Source organism: Fundulus heteroclitus, chromosome 1 (genome assembly GCF_011125445.2).
Source record: "Fundulus heteroclitus isolate FHET01 chromosome 1, MU-UCD_Fhet_4.1, whole genome shotgun sequence".
Taxonomy (NCBI): domain Eukaryota; kingdom Metazoa; phylum Chordata; class Actinopteri; order Cyprinodontiformes; family Fundulidae; genus Fundulus; species Fundulus heteroclitus.
In genome coordinates this window covers 27285075-27308603 of record NC_046361.1, presented here as the reverse complement: position 1 = coordinate 27308603, position 23529 = coordinate 27285075, and the positions used below count along the sequence as shown (strand labels likewise).

The 23529-nt window shown below is 36.8% G+C and overlaps 1 protein-coding gene across 1 annotated transcript; it reads right to left on the bottom strand.

Moving 5' to 3' along the window:
• Window positions 1–18442, bottom strand: LOC110369066 (cadherin-like protein 26). Its single transcript, XM_036139536.1, has 20 exons — window positions 18397–18442; window positions 15829–15891; window positions 15641–15733; window positions 15379–15525; window positions 15148–15295; window positions 14669–14841; window positions 14440–14568; window positions 14176–14361; window positions 13782–14053; window positions 12347–12489; window positions 12023–12241; window positions 11696–11917; window positions 10527–10642; window positions 8779–8829; window positions 7750–7821; window positions 6406–6477; window positions 3545–3616; window positions 1887–1943; window positions 1666–1742; window positions 1–33 (listed from the first exon to the last, which is right to left on the bottom strand). Exons 1-20 carry the CDS (start codon window positions 18421–18423, stop codon window positions 27–29), a joined length of 2346 nt encoding a protein of 781 aa, XP_035995429.1. The 5' UTR covers window positions 18424–18442; the 3' UTR covers window positions 1–26.
• Between the last annotated feature and the right edge of the window lie 5087 nt (window positions 18443–23529).

Here is a 23529-nt window from a genome sequence, read left to right as displayed (position 1 = left end):
CATCCCCAGCTTCCTCATCATCGTCCTCACACTCTATAACAGAATATGTAAAGCAAAATGTTGCTATCAATTATCACATTTCTTGGAGGATTATAAATATTGCCTCAGTATGTGCACAAAAGAAAGCAAAATGTGATTGTTGTGTACCATTGCTAAGCTGTTGCCACCAAAATATATGAAATGTATGACATTTTGTGGTTTGATAACTCTATAAAGCATTTTTCTGGTGATGCCAGGATGCTTTTTTTATGGGAGAAAACCATGCTCCTTCTTTGTCCAGAGTCATATGAGAATGCAGGAGACTGTCGTCACATTAAGAAGAAGAAATAGTTGCAGGCTGCATTTAGGCAGCCTCCCTGACAGTTTTAAGCTTTGTAGAGTCACTGTTGTTCCATGTGTTGATTAATAGTTAATGACTAGTCTTCTATGGTATAAAAATATAATTGTTATGTGTATATATAGTGCCATAGATTGTTTTTCAAATCAAATTACATTTTATTTATGAAACAAATAAAGGAACAATGATTTATCCAAAGTGCTGTACAGTAGTAAAATAAATCAAAGTGAGACATAAATAATAATACAATAGAATGAAAAACAAAGAAATAAAATCCGTTACAAAGACTGAAATGACTTTTAAACAGAGCTTAAAATAAATCAACTTACAATGTCAAAAGCCATTGAAAATAACTCTGTTTTAGATTTCATATGTTTTAAATTATTTAATGGCAACTTTTGGAGGTCTGACTGAAAAGGCCAGATCTATTCTGAGTTTAGTTTTTGGTACAACCATCAGAAGCTTGTGAGCTGATGCAAGAGGCCGTGGTGAAAAATGCTCTTGCGCTGAAGCGGCTCAGAGACGTACAGAGGAACAATAAAATTAAGGCTTTTAAAAGCAAACAAAAGGATTTTAAAATAATTTCTCTGGCACAAAAACAGCAAGTGGAGATATGGGACATGTTTGTGTTCAGACAGTTTAATATTCCAAATTGAAACTTGTGAAAATTGTGCTCTGAATTATTGAAAAATAAAACATCCAATATTCTCATTAAGCATGATACATTAAATCTGAAATATAAAATGCTTTTTTAATTTTTTGTTAATTTATTTATTTACAAATCTAATACTTTAAAATTATTTGTGGGACAAAAATGGCGCTGAAGTTAGGGAGTTTGTTCTGTAAGTGCCGGGTTCCTTAACTCCCTGCGTCAACCATCTCAGACGTTGTGTCCTTGGGCCTGCCCCAGTATCTGTGGCTATAAATTAGCTCACTACCATCAGCATGTGAATGACTGGTTGTAATATAAAGCGCTTTAGGATATTCGGACTAGTTAAAATGCTGTACAAGCCATTTACCGTTATCAGGTAACTGGAGTAGAGGAGAAATTGTAAAAATATGAAAAACAGGTTAAGGAGCCATTTATGAACCTTCATTATCTGAAGGTTTTCTTTTTTATTAAAACCCTAATGCTAAATGTCTGTATGGACGAGATCTAACTTTGCTGCATTCATTCTGGAACACGTGCTTCTTAAACTGTTGAGCAATCTTTAAGATTGCAGTGTGTTCCTCAACATTCACTCGCAGTACCAGAGTGACACAGCGCCATACATGTCACACAGTGTTTGAGAAAAATCAAATCAGATGTGATAACTGTAATTACTCACTCTGGAAAATTCCTGATAGTGCTTCTTAGACCGGTTCTCTGCCGCCACGGCTGCATTACGTCCACGTCTGAGTTCCACTGTGGACACATGTTATTATAAATTTAAATTATAGTCCAAAAGCAGAGCAGACATCAATAACTCCATGGAACAATGATTGTTTGCAAATTAATTTACTCAAGCTTTTAGCGAAAACAGAATAAACAGAACTATGGTTTACTTACGTTGTAAATTTCTGGGTTGTGCACTCCTTTACCATAGAAAACTCCTGCCTTAGGGTCCTAATTGAAGACAACAAATAAATAAAGTAGGCGCATGCATTTTGAAAGCTAAAAGTATGTAATAGGGTTCAACTATGAATAAGGTATAATTGTATTCTTGATTTACACTCAGTAATTGTCATCAGTCATACATTTTCAGCCACATAGAATAAACATACTTAACTGATTCATTATATGTATAGTTACCTTTATAAAGCCAAGCGTATCATATTAAACAAACCTCTGGTTAAAAAATGTTTGGTTGAATTATGTACTGGTCCTCTGGTGGACAACATAAGTATTAAAGATAGCAGTTTGCAATTTAATCCCTCCTAAAATGTCGAGATGGCAAGGAGTACAAAATCCTTTTTCAGGTATGGGTATAGGAAACAAAAAATACAAAAAATATTTTATTTAATGTCTATTAAGATACAGATATTTAATAATTTGTTAATAGAAATTATAACAATATTGATAATCATAACGATATTTTGTGAAAACCATCTGGAAGATTATTTTTTAAATGTACAGAATGTTTTTTTTTTTTTTACAATTATTTCCTATATGAAGCATTTAAGGTTTACTCACATTCAATGTTCTCCCTAATTGTTCATGTGTCTGAGCATTCACTGGACTTCTGTGAGCAACATCACACGTGCACACTGAGACTACACCACTATTACGCCTGTCCAAACTTGAAATTAAAACAAGTTACATGGCTTACTTAAACAATCAAATTACAGCAATAATTTATTTTACATTACATAGTTTAGATTCAACTGATTTAACCCAATTACATGAACAACACAAAAATTTTGGATTGTATTATGAGCTGTATAGTATGTTTTATGTTAGAGTAAGGGTTCTGCTAAGGAAGAACTAAGAAAGAGATTTTTTGCCATTAAATTGTTTACAGTTTGTGCAATGAGATGTAGCACAAGCTTGTGGTACTGTGCGTCCTCGCTTCTGTGTGTCTACTCCAGGAAAGGTGTGGCTAGAATGTAGCTGCCGCAACTTCTAATTGCAGGTGGCCTGCTGTGGAACTAAAACAATGAGAGCGTGCAGTGATACCGAAAACAGATTTGGAATTGAAAACATTGAAAAGTAAAACATTCTTAGAACGTAAAACGTAAATAATGCTGTCATTTTTACCGTGCGCAACCTCGTTTAAAACATTTTGGGGTCGTCTGACTTGATAAAATGCTCTTCATGCACAAACCATATTATATGTATATATATTATATCTGTATCTATACAGATAGATAGATAGATAGATAGATAGATAGATAGATAGATAGATAGATAGATAGATAGATAGATAGATAGATAGATAGATGGAAAGACAGACAGACAGACAGACAGACAGACAGATAGATAGATAGATAGATAGATAAGACAGACAGACAGACAGACAGACAGACAGACAGACTACAGACAGACAGACAGACAGACAGACAGATAGATAGATAGATAGATAGATAGATAGATAGATAGATAGATAGATAGATAGATAGATAGATAGCCATGCACTGCAAAGGACTCCATCTGCAGCTGATAACGGCAGCGCTTAAGAAACAAATAGCAGGTGTACAGTGAGTGAGTCCAAAAGTGTTGACAAGTACCTGCATGTAGGACCTCTTCATGCCATCTTTGACACTGCCAAAACTCACTGGTGTTGGGTTCAAGGGGTCAATCTGGCAAAGAAATAGAAGCATGATTAAAAATGTTTGTCTGCTGTAGCAGTGTATTATAATCTCTGTGTTAGGCTCTCAATTTATTGTGTAGGTTATTTATAAATCACTGATTAAGAACAAATGTTATCTAAAGGCATTGTACTTGTAAAACAGGTCCAGTTCATTTCCAAATTACACAAGTAATCAAGTTCATAGCCATTCAATCTAATTGTATACTCAGATTACAGTGAATGATGAAAGCCAAACATTGTTAGAACGTAAAGCTTTAAGCTTGGTTTATAGACGCCATGCGAACCCAGTTCAATGTGGCGTCTATAAACCAAGCTTAAAGCACTTTCGGGTTGTCTGACTTGATAAAATGCTATTCACTTACAATATATATATATATATATATATATATATATATATATATATATATATATATATATATATATATATATATCCATCCATCCATCCATTTTCCAAACCGCTTAATCCCTCATGTGGTCGCAGGGGGGTGCTGGTGCCTATCTCCAGCATTCACTGGGCGAGAGGCAGGGACACCCGGGAACAGGTCGCCAGTCTGTCGCAGGGCAGACAGAGAAGAGACCAAAACAGGACAAAGAGAGGCTATATATATATATATATATATAAAATATATTATATATATATACACATTTACTGATTAAACCCAGTGCTAAAGAAAACAAGTAGCAAGTGTGCACTGAGGTCCAGATGCAGTGTGTGATTCTGCATGCTTGCAGCTTCGAAGGAACAGTGCTCACGTTATACTACATTTAAAGCTGACTAAGAGTGCTTTCTGGTTAAATATAATTTTAGAAAGGAAGTGTCGGCCCTACTACCCATAGACTTTGCAACCTTCAGGGTGTACCCCGCCTCTCGCCATTGACAGCTGGAGATAGGCACCAACACCCCTTGCGACCCCACAAGGGGATAGACGTGTAAGAAAATTGATGGATGGATGTGTCTGCCCTTGTCGTTGTATTACAACACTTAAGTAAACCCATAATACATTGTATACACTGCATCAGTTGTATACACTGTATACAACTGATGTACCTTGTCCTACTTATGGCACCTTCTTCTGATTATTGAATAACTGAGCCGATGTGACAAGTGATATTTCTCCAATGTGAGATCATAAAGCTTATCTTATCTTATCTTAATCCTTTGAGAACCAAGCTTTAGATCTTTCCAAACACCAAAGCCATTAACACATTCATCTGTGATCTAGCCCAAGAAAACAATATAACTGACAGTTGCCATTCAGTCAAATGGGAATCACACATATTGACTGCATTAAGGCTTAAGTTGTAATGAACACCCAAAATTGGTGACAAGTACCTGAATGTAGGACCTCTTCATGCCATCTGGACACTGCCTAAACTCACTGGTGTTGGGTTCAAGGGGTCAGTCTGGCAAAGAAATAGAAGCATGATTAAAAATGTTTGTCTGCTGTATCAGTGTATTATAATCTCTGTGTTAGGCTCTCAATTTATTGTGTAGGTTATTTATAAATCACTGATTAAAAACAAATGTTATCTAAAGGCATGTACTTGTAAACAGTTTCCAGTTCATGTCCAAATTATACAATGAATGAAATTCACAGCAATCCAATCTAATTGTATGCTCAGATTATAGTGAATGGTGTAAAAAGTCTAACATTGAAAAGTTAAACGTTGAAAAGCCAAACATTGTTAGATTGTAAAACATGAAAAATTGCGTCACTTTTGCCATGCGAACCCAGTTCAATGTGGCGTCTATAAACCAAGCTTAAAGCACTTTCGGGTTGTCTGACTTGATAAAATGCTATTCACTTACAATATATATATATATATATATATATATATATATATATATATATATATATATATATCCATCCATCCATCCATTTTCCAAACCGCTTAATCCCTCATGGGGTCGCGGGGGGTGCTGGTGCCTATCTCCAGCATTCACTGGCGAGTGGCAGAGTACACCCTGGACAGGTCGCCAGTCTGTCGCAGGGCAACAGAGAGAGACAACAGGACAAACAACTATATATATATATATATATATATATATATATATATATATATATATATATATATATATATATATATATACATTTACTGATTAAGCCCCAGTGCTAAAGAAACAAATAGCAGGTGTGCAGTGAGTCCAGATGCAGTGTGTGATTCACCTTGCTTGCAGCTTCGAAGGAACAGTGCTCACGTTTATACTACATTTAAAGCTGACTAGAGACTGCGTTTCTGGTTAAATATAATTTTAGAAAGGAAGTGTCTGCCCTACTCCCATAGACTTGCAACCTGTCCAGGGTGTACCCCGCCTCTCGCCCATTGACAGCTGGAGATAGGCACCAACACCCCTTGCAACCCCGCAAGGGATAGACGTGTAAGAAAATTGATGGATGGATGGTGTCTGCCCTTGTCGTTGTATTACAACACTTAAGTAAACCCATAATACATTGTATACACTGCATCAGTTGTATACACTGTATACAACTGATGTACCTTGTCCTACTTATGGCACCTTCTTCTGATTATTGAAAACTGAGCCGATGTGACAAGTGTATTTCTCCAATGTGAGATCAATAAAGCTTATCTTATCTTAATCCTTTGAGAACCAAGCTTTAGATCTTTCCAAACACCAAAGCCATTAACACATTCATCTGTGATCTAGCCCAAGAAAACAAAATAACTTACAGTTGCCATTCAGTCAAATGGTAATCACACACATTGACTGCATTAAGGCTTAAGTTGTAATGAACACCCAAAAGTGTTGACAAGTACCTGCATGTAGGACCTCTTCATGCCATCTTTGACACTGCCAAAACTCACTGGTGTTGGGTTCAAGGGGTCAATCTGGCAAAGAAATAGAAGCATGATTAAAAATGTTTGTCTGCTGTAGCAGTGTATTATAATCTCCGTGTTAGGCTCTCAATTTATTGTGTAGGTTATTTATAAATCACTGATTAAGAACAAATGTTATCTAAAGGCATTGCACTTGTAAAACAGGTCCAGTTCATTTCCAAATTACACAAATAATCAAGTTCATAGCAATCCAATCTAATTGTATACTCAGATTACAGTGAATGATGAAAGCCAAACATTGTTAGAACGTAAAACATGAAAAATTGCGTCACTTTTGCCATGCGAACCCTCCAATCAAGTTCAATGTGGCGACCATAAACCAAGCTTAAAGCACTTTGGGGTTGTCTCACTTGATATACACTAATATAGTCCTCAGATATGCACTCATAAAATTTGAAATGTATAAACAGAGTTGATTTTCAAAAACGAAGTAGAACAACAAGGCTGTTTAGAAAGCAGGAGAAGCCATGCACTGCAAAGGACTCCAGCTGCAGTTGATAACGCCGGTGGAGTACCAGCACTGCAGAAACATATAGCAGGTGTAGCGCTCAAAAACAGCCCAATTGGTTGAAAAACGGCACTTAAGATCTCAGATAAGCAGATCCCAAAAACACAGCCACAGAAAACAATCAGTGATGCACTCAGCACCTGGTGGGACCATGGAACACCATCTCACCAAAATTGCAAAATGGTACAAAATAACTTAGTTTATTATTATTTTGTGTACAGTTCAGCATGGATTTTATTGTCTGTGCTGCCTAAATTTCATATGTGCAGTGAGTCCAGATGTAGTGCGATATTCCACATGTGCCCAGGTTCAAAGGAACAGTGCTCACATTTATACTACATTTAAAGCTGACTAGAGAGTGCCTTTCTGGTTAAATATAATTTTAAAAAGGAAGTATCTGCCCTACTGCCATAGACTGGTGACCTGTCCAGGGTGTACCCCGCCTCTTGCCCATTGACAGCTGGAGATAGGCACCAACACCCCTCGCGACCCCACAAGGGATAGACGTGTCAGAAAATGGATGGATGGATGGTATCAGCCCTAGTCGTTGTATTACAACACTTAAGTAAACCTATAATCCTTTGAAAACCAAGCTTTAGATCTTTGAAAACACCAAAGCCTTTACCACATTCATCTGTGATCTAGCCCAAGAAAACAATATAACTTACAGTTGCCATTAAGTCAAATGGGAATCACACACATTGACTGCATTAAGGCTTAAATTGTAATGAACACCCAAAATTGGTGACAAGTACCTGCATGTAGGACCTCTTCATGCCATCTGCGACACTGCCTAAACTCACTGGTGTTGGGTTCAAGGGCTCAGTCTGGCAAAGAAATAGAAGCATGATAAAAAATGTTTGTCTGCTGTTGCAGTGTATTATACTCTCTGTGTTAGACTCTCAATTTACGTTTAGGTTATTTATAAATCACTGATTAACAACAAATGTTATCTAAAACCATTGTACTTGTAAAACAGGTCCAGTTCATTTCCAAATTACACTATGAATCAAATTCATAGCAATCCAATCTAATTGTATATTCAGATTAGACTGAATGATGAAAAGCCAAACATTGGAAAGTTATACGTTGAGAAGTTAAACATTTGTAGAACGTAAAACGTAAGAAATTGCGTCACTTTTGACATGCGCACCCTTCCAACCAGTTCAATATAACGACTATAAACCAAGCTTAAAGCACTTTGGGGTCTTCTGATTCGATAAAATGCTATACACTTACAAGCAATATATATCTATATCTATCTATCTATCTATCTATCTATCTATCTATCTATCTATCTATCTATCTATCTATCTATCTATCTATCTATCTATCTATCTATCTATCTATCTATCTATCTATATCTATATCTATATATATATATCTATATATATATATATATATATATATATCAATATATCAATATATATATATATATATATATATATATATATATATATATATATATATATATATATATATAGTGATGTAGTCCTCCGACATGCATTCATAAAATTAGAAACGTAGAGTTGATTTTCAAAAACCGAGGTAGAACAACACGGCTGGTCAGTAAGCGGCCCTAGTCGTTGCATTACAAAGCCTATAATCTTTTGAGAACCAAGCTTTAGATCTTTGAAAACACCAAAGCCTTTAACACATTCATTTGTGTTCTAGCCCAAGAAAACAATATAACTTACAGTTATCATTCAGTCAAATGGTAATCACACACATTGACTGCATTAAGGCTTAAGTTGTAATGAACACCCAAAAGTGGTGACAGGTACCTGCATGTAGGAAAACTTCATGCCATCTGGTGTCCAGTTTAAGGGGTCCGTCTGTCAAATAAAAAGGAGCATGGTCAAAGACATTTTTTTATGCTGTAGCAGTGTATTATACTCTCTGTGTTAAAGTCTTGATTTACGTTTAGATTATATATAAATCACTGATTAACAACAAATGTTATCCAAAGGCATTTTACTTTTAAAACAGGTCCAATACACTTCCATAACACACAATGAATCAAATTCATAGCAATCCAACCTAATTGTATACTCAGATTAGAGTGGATTACGCAAAGCCTGATATGATCCAAAATGTATGTAATGCCAGCTGTGGCATCTCTGCATTTGGAGCCATTTGGGCCTGCCCCACCAGATGTCGCTGTGAAGCTCTATGTTTAAAATAAACAGTGAGACGAGACCGTTCTTTATAAAGCAATATTTTAAAAAGACAAATTTCCTTACCATTAAAATTCAATATTAATACTTCCAGTGTGTTGGTTTCTGCTTTCTTATCTGTTTAATTTTAAATTGATCAAAGTCAATTTATATCCCTCAAAGAAAAATGTGTTGCTTCTATAGGTGTTGAGTTTTTGTGCCCCATGTAACTTATCATGCCAGAGATGCCACTGATTTTCAGACAAACAAATGTTATTTTTTATTTTTTTTCCCTTTGTGTCCTGTTTGACAGTGTAGCAATAAGAATTGTCGTTTTAATGCCAAAGAGAGCCAGACAGATTTTATCTGCACAAGTGGAGCATTACTGCTTTTGCCATAGTGCTCAGCTTGCTTTATATGTGCAAAAAGCTTTAAAAGCTTTATTCTGGGACTATTTCATGTTCAATGGACACAAAGATGTGATGGTAGAAGAGAAAAAAAGAACAGAAAAAGATGAGACAACTTGTTAAAAGGGAGAAAATGGTAAAAATAGAAGAGAGGAAAAGGAGAGAGCAAGATAGCATCCTCAGAGTCCTCTTCTACACCTGCAAAGAAAGATGTGAAAAGAATAGTAAAACAAACAACCAATGCCTTGATACCATCACTGAAAACATACAGTATTATTTAATACGGGATGTGTAAGCACCTGAATCCAAGCACCTGTAAGCGTTTGCGAAAATGTAATTGTGTATGTAAGGTTTGTCCATAAGAAAAATGCTCAACAGTGGTTGTGAGGAGACAAAGACCTGCCCCCCAGAGCACCGAGGCAGACACTGGGGAAACCAGAACCCCAGACGCCGGAAAAGAATCCCTAGAGCAAAGGTGCCCACCCTAGCGCCCCTACATGCATACATTCTTACACACCCGTAGATGGGGCCAAAATGAAGTGAACGGGCCAACCAACCACAGCCCCACTCCACGAACCCTGAGGCACTGTCTCCCCCACACTTTGCCCTCCATACTTGAGCCCTACCCCCTTATTCTGGGGCAGAGCAGAAGTGCCATCCCCAGCAGACCCCTGGGGCCGAACTTCTATCCCTAGTCCAGACCCCGACCAGGTGACCTTTTCCTCCTCAAGGCCCTAAACTCCAGCTGGCAATCGGAGAACAGGAGTGTGAGTAAGACCCTCAGCCTGCCTGAGCCTGCCTCCGCCTGCTCGGATGTTGTGTTGTTTCATGTTGTTCTCAAGTGCATATGTTTTTAATGCTAAAGGGTCAGCCCTTAACTGTTTATGGAAGACTATTTACGTTTTACCAATCCAGCCTCCTGATATAGGATAAAAACAGTATCTGCAGTTAGGTCATTTCACACCTTACCTTGCAATCACTACAACCTCCTTCGTCGTTGTACATGGCCAGTGTCTGAGTGCCTTCATCTTTCTCTATATGTTGAAACTTCTGAACTTGATTGCACACAAGAATGGCAAGAAGTACTGTGGACACATTAAAACACTTTGATCAAATGTTTCAAAGTTTCCAATATTGAGTGCAATATTAAAGGTGATTTTTCCCCCCTTAATTTTTATATTCCATGAGCTTTAAAATGTGTTGTAATATAAGTTTATCTAGTCAGGAATGTATAAAAAATTCTTAAATGTTGCAGAACAGGAAGAGAGAGCACTATCTATCTATCTATCTATCTATCTATCTATCTATCTATCTATCTATCTATCTGTCTGTCTGTCTGTCTGTCTGTCTGTCTGTCTGTCTGTCTGTCTGTCTGTCTGTCTGTCTGTCTGTCTGTCTATATTTTACATGTGTACATGTATATATTACATGCAGTCATACTCAATAAATTAGATAATGCATCTGTAAGATACTTGTTAGTCTGCGTGAAAGTACCTTTAAAAAAACTAATTTGAAATGGTATTAAGTATACTATTTGTTAATACCCCGTTTCTGCATGACATTTTTTTTAATTGGTCTGATGCAATATTCCATCCTTAAATGTTGTGTTTGAATTAGCTGGAGGTGGGAAAAAATCATAACTAACAGAAATAAAGGCTTTAAAACATCACCCATCTGTGTTAATCCATATTTTGTGTTTTCCATAGTGAACTGATTTACTGAAATAAATCAGCTTTACAATATTTTTCAAATATTTAGAATATGACTACATGTGTATAAAACCCTTGCAAACGCACTTCTTAAGTTCCAGCCTTGAACTGGCCCCCAGTACTGGGGGAGCAACATAACTTTTCAGCAATTACAAACTATTTGAATAATCATTATATTTATAGTTAGATTTTTCAAATAATTCGACATTTTCGTTTATTTCACCCATATCTATGTTTAAATGAAGTTTGTAATCGCTGAAGTAAATGTAATTAGATTTAAGCAGGTTATTTTCATCTTAAACTTACTTAAATACCCTGAGACCCTGCCCTAAGTACTGGGGATAGGGTTTAATTAAAACAGAAATGCCAAAGTTATCCTAGGATGTGTAGACAATACATTTAAATAATTGAATGTAATTTTATACTTACACAGAAATGCAAGCAGTCCTGCAATAATTAGTCCTATGGCTGCTCCATCAAGGACAATGGCAGGAGGTTTATGTTCACTGCAAACACCACTTTTACGACAGTCACACACCTCCACTCTCAGAGTCTCCTTTGTAGCTTGATTCTGCTTGTCCTGAATTACCAGTGGAACTGAGTAGTTACCATAGGGAATCTTGTTCCGACTAACAAGGATGACCTGTTCACCTATTTATAATATAAAGAGAAATATTTATGTAATAAATGTAATTTTGTAATGTAATGTTTGTACTTTGAGGTTTTAGTTGTAAGGGTTCAAAGATGAGAACCAACCGTAGGTACTTTCTAATTCCCACTCAGTGTCATCATTTGCCAAGGAGAACATGAAGGGTCCACTGAAAGGATCTGCATCAGCATCCTTCACAGGCACTGAGACCTTATCAGTAAGGTTTCTGCACAATACGACTGTCTTGTTGACCAGCGTGGGAATGTTGTCATTTTCATCCCCGATGTGAACATTGAGGGTAAATGTACTTGTGGCTGGAGGTGCACCTTGAAAACCACAGCAAAGGTAATTATCCCCCACTTCAGTTTATTAATTGAAACAAATTTGCCATTTTATTGTGGTGTCAAATGTTTAGAAATGCCTTATCATACCATCATCAATTGCAGCAACAACAATTCTGTAAATATTTTCATCAACAAACGGTGACTCTCTATCCATCTTCTTGATTGTTGTGATTTGTCCTGTTTTCTTATCAACAGTCACCCAGTTAGCAGGGTCTTCTCTCAGTTCAAACCTGGTCAGAATTGGGAAAATCAGACAGAAGGTCGTTTTGGTCATCAGAAGAAAAACGGTCCAAGCAACATTAAAGCAGCACTAAGTAATTTTTGTGTGGCAACCCCTAAACGACGTTTTCAAAAAAAACACTGTTGTAAACAGACTACCCTCCACAGAGCATACCCCACAGTTACAGCACACGGTCACTGTCAAAACAGCTGAAGAAAGAGAGAGAAAGTATGCATGCAGACGGATAGTTTTTGGCCAGTCAACACGCAGCAGTGTGAGCATTTCTCTTAATAGCAGAGAGAGAGAGAGAGAGAGAGAGAGAGAGAGAGAGAGAGGCATGTGTATGTGGATGGCTCATTGTCCACTTGAGCAGCTGTCTTTAAAGCTCCATTTTATAGTCACTTTTTTTCGGGGGGCGGGTTGACAGGCCCATGAATTGTCTCATAAACACTTGTCTCACAGGTAATTAGAAAAGGATAGATTAAGAATGAAGGATTGGTCTGAGTTTGGTGCTGCTCTAACCCCCCTCTGTCCCTCAAGTTCCGGGTTTACCGCGTTATCTATTGGTTTTCCCACATCATTCTGATGCACTCACACCATTGTGCATGCACGTTCCTTGTTAGTTTTTGCTTGCTGGCTGTGCATGCACATTTCTAGTGTTTATGTATCAAGTTAGTTTAGTGGTTAGCTGCAGTGTAAGCTGTTTATTGTAGCTCTGCTGCTCTCAATATATACTTTGAACACGGCTGAGAGCTGCAAGAAATAAACTCCATATAAGTTTAAAAGAAGAGGAAGGCCTCAGGAGAAAGAAATAAAACCAGAGGGGATTTGGGAGATTTTTTAATGCGATCCCCCTAAAGAGTGGAAGAGCAAGGTAAGACGGTCTTGCGCATGCACATTTATTAAAAAAGCAACATGGGGAAACTTACGGAAAAATTGCTGACTCTACCTTTAATTCTTTCATATAATTATAAGTCCTGCATACCAAACCTGCCCCCTACTATCAAACCAGCCCAGAGAATCTTTGGACACCATAGAAAAGACTTGGTGTCTTGATTTGCAAATCTTAAAGCAGGTACGCTACATAGATAAAGAAAATAATTTCTCTCTACCCAAAAACATAGATTATCACTCCTTGCAACATATTGGTAATTCTATCTTAAAATGCAAGTCTCTTAATTGGGTCCTAAGCTGGTAAAGTTGCAATCAGGTCCGTTAAAGTAATTGTGCTGCCAAATAGACAAATAAGCCCCAAAAAAACAAATAAATCTGAACAGAAATGCTATTTTTGTGAGACCATACCTGATGTTGGAAGAGTCAACATCATGGACTTTAGGAGTATACAGTGACTTTCCTGGCTCTGATTCCTCTTTCTGGTGTACAGTGTCAGTATATTTTTCGAACTCTGGGGGGTCGTTAGTGTCATTCATTCTCACTGTGATCTTAACAGAATCGGGAGGAGGAAGCTGGCTTGAATCTGTAATTAATTTTCCATCTTTACAGAGTGACATGGTTTCAGGATTTTTAACCCCAATTTGCAGTTTTACCAAACTGGTTATCTCAAAATTCTTTGCCTGAAAAAAACAGATTTAGATGCTTAGTTGTGGTTTATGATACTTATGGTTAATGATTGGTACAGCTATGGTTTAATTTACGATGAATTAACATTTTTTGCAAGGTGTGGGGAAAAAGTTACCTTGGTAATACCAATAATTCCCTCGTTTGTTATGGGGTCAGTGGTAATATTGTAGATTCCTTCTTCATTGCCGCTTATAAAGTAGTACTCAGCTTTCCAACCAGGAGTATCAGGAGTATCCTTGTCGTCTACAGCAACTCTTAAAATCTCCTTATAGAGGGTCATTTCCATAGCCTCAACTTGGTACTGTAAAGTAAAAAAATTATGAATCTTGCAGAATTTATCATTTTAAAATCCAAATTAAAATAATGTCACAATTCTTGCCTGTGTCTGCTTAAACTTTGGTTGATGGCTGTTTGTGTCAATAACATTGAGTGTGACAGTAGCAGAACTAGAAAGGGCTGGATTTCCCTTGTCAGATGCTAAAATAACAACTGAATACTGTTTTGCTTTCTGAAAAACAAGGAAAAATATATTTTAGCTTTACAGAAAAACTGCATTGAGTGTGAATTTTCAAAAAACTGCACACTACTCTAGATGAAAAAAGTCCTACATCGTAGTCAAAACATCCTTCAAATGTGAGTTGGTATGTTTGGCCAATAACATTCTTTATTCCAATCTTTGGTTCAGCTGGTGTTTGTTTAGCCACTTTGACCACAACTGTTGAATTTATTGTGCCTTCCTGATCTTCATCTTTGATCTCCATTGATATTGGCAGGTACTCTCCTGGAAGATGAGCAAAAAAATTAAAATTTTTTAAATCCCTAAATTATCTTCACAAAAACAAAATTCAAAGTTTAAATCTCAGTAAACATAACTTGTGCAAATCCACATATTAACATAAGAAAGTAAGACAATCATTATCATCAACCTTAACCAAAGTTAATCAGTAAATTAACAAAAAGTATTTTTAAATTTTAAAACCTAAGTCAAAGATTTCTACAAATTATCAACCAGAGTGGTTGTTACTTTTGATTCATTTACACTATCAATGTTTCACACTTTTGATACATTGCATATTTTTAAACTTACCTGGTTTTATATTTTCCCATACATTGGCTTTATTCACAAGATTAATGAACTTTGGTGCGTTGTCATTTAAGTCTTTTACTTCTACATCCAAAGATAGTTCTTTGTCAATTTCCATGTTGGTCGCTTTGTCCACGACATCAAATACAATCTGTTGAATAAAGTTATCATGTGAAACAGTTTTCAATGAGTACATATCATCCCAGGTATTAATAGTGGTGGATTGCTGCTCACTTGAAAGGAAGATGTCTTCTCTCTGTCAATACGTCTATGTACAAAAAGATCTCCTGTTGTTTCATCAATGCTGAACAGCCCGTTTTCCCCACTTTCTACCCTTAGTGAAAACCGATGATCTTTCCCGACAACCTTTATATTGTGCAGCTAAAAGAGACACATATAATCAAGCCAATTAGGAGCAGATTTTCACATTAATCTTGATTGAATTACAATGACAGAATATTGAATTCACAATATATGCAAAATACGTATTTATTACCCTAGTCATTTTGTATGGGTATTTCACGTCCATTTCCTCTTGTAGTTCTATTGTAGACAAAACCCATCTTCTTTTGGAACGTATCAAGGACTCCTAAAGACGCCACACGTGGATTAAGCAAACAGTTGCAAAAACCAAAAATCTGTTTAGAGAAAATTGTTGAGTTTTTTTTTTTCTTAGCCATTTACCCGTTTAACTCGACCATGATGCTTGCTACCCTCTTCACTGTCCCCCAGGGATGCTAATGCAACCTACATGGAATGAGAAGACAGAAAAGTAATTTTACTAATTTATCAAGATTAATTCACTTGCTATTTACTCAGATTATCATTTTACAGGACATCCTTAGTTAACAAAGTTCTTCTTTAAGTAATTCATAAGAGTTAAAGTTACTGTATGTGGCACATCTTCAGAGAGAGAGAGAGAGACTCTCTGACTGGGACAAAACCACAACACACAGAAGTTTCAGGCTGCCACCAAAGAAATGCACAGGCAAACAAAACATTTTTTTGTATATTTTTTTCTGTCCATAAGATCCAAATATGTGAAGTGAGGTGAAAAATACTATGGTAGAAAAAGACAAAAAATATCCAGCAACTGTTAAAAAAAGAAACAAAAAGAGCCCCACTGGTGCCGTTTTCATAACAATATGACTGTAAAGGTAAAGCTGAGTTGCTTCTGTGTTGTTAGATGGAAGAAAAACATGAAAACAGGAAAGATGTGTAGCAAATTTGTTTAATTAACTGCTCATTTTCATCTTGAATGTGTTTCATGTAGCTTCAAGTTAATTAAGACAACAGACTGGCGACCTGTCCAGGGTGTACCCAACCTCTCGCCCATTAAATGCTTAGAGATAGGCACCAGCACCCCTAGCAACCCCATGAGGGATAAGCGAGTCAGAAAATGGATGGATGGATTGGTTATTTAAGACAGTTTAAAAAATAAATAAATATATGTATGTATATATACATATATATACATATACATACATATATATATATATATATATATATATATATATATATATATATATATATATATATATATATATATGTATATATACATACATACATACATACATACATATATATATATATACATACACATACATACATACATACATACATACATACATACATACATATATATATATATATATATATATATATATATATTAAAAATTCACAACAAGTTACTTAAATAGAAAGGGTATGATTGGCTTGAATTAAATATCTTGGGAGACACAGTGGCTCTTAAATTTCAGAACAACCCTGGGAATATGTCAGATTTTGTGAAGGAACAAAAATAAGGTCATGAATAACTTTTTTGCATATATACTGTGAAAGCTGTACTAACACAGTTGAATAAATACACACACACAATTATTATATGATATAATTCAACATCTAGTCTTCTTGACTTTGAACATAATTTATAATAATTTTATTCTAACGTCTGACAGAAAAACTGTGAAAACCATCTAAAACGGGCTGTGGACAGGAGATATGATAGATTTGAAGAACATTTGCTAGTGGGAAAATACACAGAGGCAAGATGTAGCTTCAAATAGGCTCGTATTTAAGAAGATTTAGTCCAAGAGTGCACACATTCTGCAGAAAGTCCATTGCACCTTTTTTATTTTTTCTTCATTGCAGATTGTTCTGTTCAAAAACAGGATAGCTCTAACATCAAATCGGAAAAACATTTTAGAATATGACATTTTGGCATAGTAATCTTTTCTTTAGCCATAAAGTAAACTAATTAAGGTGGTCCATCAGCAAAATAATTGGCGTAAACAGCTCTCACTACATAAATGATGTGATTTAGGAAATCTTTTCTGATCTATGAAGGCTTTTTATTCATCTTCACTGTACTGTTTCAGTTGTTGCTATCTAGAACAAAAAAACTCCATAGGAAGTTTTTCCTTCAGCTAACTATTTTAAACAAGGAGATACTGATATAGTGTTTTAAACAGTCCTATTGGGGAAACTTTTTAACTGCTTTTTAAAAGTTTTTTGTTGGCTTGTTTTGTACTTTAATAGTTATATGCGTGCTGCTGTTTTCTTAGAATCTGAGGACTGGCATGTGGGTGTGCATTCAGAAATACCTTTCTAATTGAGGTTTCCTGCGCACATTAATAACCAGTTTCCTTTAAAAGTGAAACATCTGTAAAAGGAACAGGGCAGATATTTGAAAGTGAAAAGTGATACTTTCATTTACTATGATGTCTGATGAAAACAACCAAGATCTGAGAATCCAAAGGATCACAAAAGTTGGTAAAAAAAAGATGTTTACGTTACTATAACTCTGAAACTGTGGAAAGTGTTTAATTTGGAAAAGTATTCCACATGTCAACACCAAACGTTACATAAAGCCATTGTACAAATAGCTATTATCCTCTATAAATTTGGTTTTTAATGTTTACATTATGTGCTCTTTACTTTGTGCAGAAATGTGTAAATCTAAACTTAAATCTGCAAAACCTCCCTCCACATATTCATATCTGTCAATGCTCATTAGCCTTAGCTGAAGCACGAACACATGTGAATAACTAAAATCCTAGACACAAAGTTTAAACATACCTAGACTGGAATTATATGATTATATAGATGTTATATCCAATGTTATTTCTAACCTTACAAGCCATACAAATCTTATGACTGAAAACTACTTTTTGGAGATTTTAGTAAATGTTATTAAGGATATTCTTGTTGAATTAATTCATACAGAACAAAAATTAAAAAAAAAATGCTTACCAACAGCAGCAGGGAAAGGCTCCTCATCTTGAGTCTCGCTGATTCCTGTCCGTTCTGAACACACTGAGGAAGAGGCAGACTTAGTGTTCAGGGAGGCCAAGCCCACAATGCTTGCAGGCATCAGATTGGCTGCCGATGAAACAATGTCCTATTGGTTCAAGAGGAGTGTGTCCTGTTAAGGCATTTTTTTGTAATCTAATAAGTTAACAGAGTGCTTTAAATTTTTCTTTACTACGAATTTGTAAATATACTTTGTGAAAGTGAACTTTTGTACACTCTGTATGCTCATAAGTATAGGGCTTCTCATACCCTCTAGGTATGCAGCTCAGGTAGCCACATGTAATTTATGCCTTGGTCCCTTTTCACACAAAACTCAAGTATTGCCAGCCATTGCTGAATGAGATTTTGATTTATTTTGTCAAGTTACTTCCAAAAGAAATACTTAATGTGTTTGGTTGTACCTGCCTCTTCAAAAGCAGCACACAAATTATATTTTTGTAAATATGTATTACATCTATCAACAAGACAAATCAACATTTTGCATGTATGGTATACAGATTACTAATGATGTTGTTGTGCCTTTGCAGTGAAACTATAAAAGTTACTTTGTATGACACATTTCCATTCTGTATAGAAGGTGTTTCTTCCTGTTAGATTATCTCATGCATTTATCTAATGTCCTGGTATGTAAAATCTGTATCAACACATTGGAATGTTTTAGTTACACACTATTGGTTCTATGAACGTCACACACATCCTTATTGCTTGTCTGTATTTTCAATACGTTGCTTCTCAGTTCCCCTTCTAATACATGGCATTTATGCATTACTATCCATGATGTTTTAAACCAGTAAACACTAACAGATGAAACTTGAACATCAAAATGCTGAGAAGTTTTAAAATGTCTAAGACAGACAGATTAAACAGGTTTGTTTTGTCCCTCTGTATCTTGCCGATGTTGGGTTATTGTTAAAATGACTCAGTTGTAAAGTGACTGAAAGCTATACTTTGGCAAGGACACAGGCTGACGTATCCATCACTCTCAGTTTGGCCCCAGGTAAGTTTTTAAGATAACTTATATTCTCATGCAGCCACATTGTTCCAAACTGGCTCTGTTTTAAGTGTAAGCAAATATCATTTACCTTTTGGCAATAGCTCAACCCGTGAGTAAAGCAAACTTTCAGCATACTGGGATATTTTGGTCCGGGAGGCAGACACCCTGTCTACTTTTAGGACTAGGCTTTGTCAAGGTTTGTTTATCGATGAACTCAGGACGCGCACACGGGACTAAAGTTTAAGAGTTTTTATTTAAAGGAAGTGTGCTGGATGGCGGATGATGAAGACCGGAGATTCAGAGCTGTAGAAGGTCAGGGATGTAGGTGATGGCAGGAGCTGACGGCCCGGAGTGAGAGAGAGTCACAACTATACAGGCCGCAGGGAAAGCTCAGTACTGCTCGGCTAGCAGGCCCCGTAGCCACAACAGCTTGGCAGTTCATCGGAGACACCAGGGCACAGAGCTGAGCTTCTCCAGGGCGACTAGTCAGGTTAGCAGAACTTGAGAGACACCAGAGCTGAGCCTTTCCAGGATGGCTAGTCCAGTTAGCAGTTCTCTGGAGACACCAGGACACAGAGCAGAACTTCTCCAGGGACAAACAGCAAAGTAAGAGTCTATAGAAAACTGGCAGGACTAACCTTAAACAAGAAAAACAAATCTTCGAAAGCAAAAACAGGAACTGGCATGGAGAGGTGTGGAATGATGACGGCCCAGTGCTGAACTGAAGGCAGAGGGAGGTTTAAATAGAGCACTTTACAGGTGGAACCAGGGTCTGGCTAATTGACTGGTAAATGATTATCAGGTGTGACTGACTGCTGAGGAGGTGAAGTGAAAATTGACAGAAAATAACTGATGACTGAAAACTAACAATAAATAAAGTCAAACCTAACCCAAAAGAGATGAAAAAATGAAAATAACAGAAAAACAAAGCCAAACCAAAACTCAACCATAACAGGCTTAAAACTTTCCTTTTTCACTAAGCTTATAGTTAGAGTGGCTTAGGTTACCCTGAGTATTCTCTATAGTTATGCTGTTGTAGGCTTAGGCTACTGGAGGACATTAGGGCCTATTTTTCTCACTCTGTTGAGCTACCCTACTGTTCTCCAATTTGAATTGTTTGCTGTTATTTAAACTTTCAAATGTTTGTTCTCTGTAATTTCTTTTTGTTATAGTAAATACACCTGGTCTGGCGTATATCATAGAAATGATTCCTGTATCAACGTGTGCTTCTGTGCTTTTTTTGTCTCTCTTGTTGTGTGTCAGCTCTGTCTTCTCTAACTCTCAGTCGGCCTAGACAGATGACCGTTCACATTGAGTGTGGTTCTGCTGGAGGTTTTCCTTCCTGTTAAAAGGGGAGTTTTCCTCTCCATTATCACTTTATCTATGCTCAGTATGAGGGATTGCTGCAAAGGATGGATGCAGCAGGCTGCGAGGGATTGCTCGCAATCCCTCATACATAATGCAGACAACTGTCCCCTGTGGCTCTACGCTCTTTCATTAGGAGTGAATGCTGCTTGTCAAGACTTGACGCAATCTGATGGGTTTCCTTAGATAGCAAACCCTTTGATCAATCTGTGTGATTTGACTGAATTTGACTTAGTAAGGTGCCTTGAGATGACATGTATTGTGAATTGCTATTATCTAAATAAAATTTAATTGAATAAAATTGAATCAATGTTTTGAGTATTTTGTTGTGGGATGTCTTCGATGATTGTCATGAACGTTTGGCTATGGTTCTGTGTTAGATTTTATTAAAACTCTTTTGCTGAATATTTTGTATTAATGATGATCTTTCTTTAAAGTCTACAAAACCACAAACTCTGCTTTGTTCATTCTCAAACTTTCTCAGAATCAGTTTATTACTTTCTCCAACAAGTCTTTCACATTTGCAGCAGTGGTTTAACCTGGCCAGCCAGATTGATAATTAGCAGCACTTCTACGTTCTGCACATTCATGTGGTTGTGAAACCACAAATACAGCGAGAATTCAGCTTGCAGGAAATGTTGGCTGTGTGGATCCCTTGTCAACCATAGGCTCCATCTGTGTTGTGCTCAGATGCTGTCGGTTACTTATTTGTGAATTGATCTGGAGCAATCCAGACCAGTCCCATGATTTAAAAAACTTTAATCACCCCATCTCTCACTTTAAGTATAAGAGCATCGTTCTTGGTCTTCTGAAGCACGAAATGCCTAATATCATTTAGAGAAAAGATTATTTGTAGCTCCCTTTGTCATCCATCCATATCCTACCTCCCAGTGGATCCTCAAAGTGGATGCATCTGAGTGCGGTGTTGGTGCCGTTCTATCTCAAATGTGTTCAACTAATGGTAACGCTTAAGGAGGAAATACACTGGATGCATTGTGGCATGTAAGCGCAGCAAAGCAGCATACACCCATGCTACTCTCAGCTTAGCTTTTCATTTTAATCAGTCATTAAATGTACACTAGAAGCATAAATATGTGTGGTATGCGCGCGTATTTACTCAACGTGACGACTAAATTAGATTGATGTTCTAATTTTAGATGTGTATGCGGTCCTGTTTGGCAATGAATAAATGGGAAAATAACATCTTGTGTCAAAGCTCAATTCCCGAAGTATCCCAAAAGTGAAGTCTCAGTTCACCCTTAAGGTGGTAGAAGTGAACTTATTGATGCTGCCGATTCATGGGATGCACTCATTTTTGCTGAGCTCTCTGTCTTTCCTCTCACAACAATTTGTCAACTAGAGGAAGGTAGGCCAAGGTGTGCCTTCTATTATCCATGTGCCGATAGTTCTTTTCAGAGCAGAAACACGCAGCTGTGGATCGTACTTTGTCTGCTGTAAATTCATGCTTTTAAAAAACACGGCCGTAAGCCGCGCCACTTACGTTACGTGCGCGGCGTATTTCCTCCTTTACCCTTGTGCATTCTTCTCAAAACGTTTTATCCCTCAGAGAAGAATTATAAAATGGGAGACAGAGAGCTGTTGGCAATTGAACTGTCCCTTTAGTGCCTTGTCCAAACCAGATCCAGGAAGGGTTCCCCTGGTTCCCTCTATGTCCCATCTTTGATCCATATGTAATGATCACGGCTCTGACTACCTGATCTTGCTCTCTGGATTCTGACTACGGACCATTTCCCGGATCACGCCCCTGAGAGCCCCAAGACCACCTCGCTACAGCCGGCCGTTTCCCTCCTCGGCTCTGTGGACGGCGCCTCTCCGACCCTAAGCCTTGCAAGGTTAGTGCCCCTCGTTACCTCGGCACGTTTTGCCCCGAATTCGCTAACCTGTTGTCCTCACACCCAGGAGTTCCGGGTCTGACGTTGCCTGCCGAACTACCAGAGCCGCTCCCTCCCGCTCATTTAAAGAAATCAGTTTCGAACGCCACTGACCTGTCTCGTTGTCTTGCTGACTATTTAAGCCTACTAACTTCCAGATTTTGTTTATATTTAGTTTTTTTGTTTGTCTAATTAGTCATTAGATAAGAAATTAATTTCACAAATTCAGGCACGACAGTGGAAAAGATAGAGTTGCACACAATTTATAGTGCTGAAAAAAAGCAAATCTAAAGTTTATTCCATTTGAACTTGATTATTCATAAATATGGTCTTTATGTAGATGTACGACATTTGATGGTCAATACAATCTGTTTAAATATAAATGTAAGCAAACTTGTCAATCTGTCTTTAACATTTAAAAAAATCAAAAATAATTTGCCAAATCTTAAAGTTTAAACGGCAGTATGACTTCCTCCCTGATTTAGAAAAATTTCTCCTGACTGATTTTCCTAGATATGAGACTAATCAATTTTGTTTTGAGTCAGATAAAGTCTTGATATATTATTGTTTAAAGTAGCAACAAATGTTACAGCATCTAAAAATTGTCAAATAGGAAAAATGTTATGCTGTACTCTGTATCTTTATAAATACTTCTTATACCTGAATAACAGGCTGACCTGTCAGAGGCATAAACTTTGGATTTGTCTGTAGCCAAACGCTTGAAATAAATTAAAGTGGATTAATTCAAGGGTAAAAGTTTGTCTTACTATTAAAGATGGTTAGATATTTCAATGGCATTTGACATGTAGTGTTTACATATCA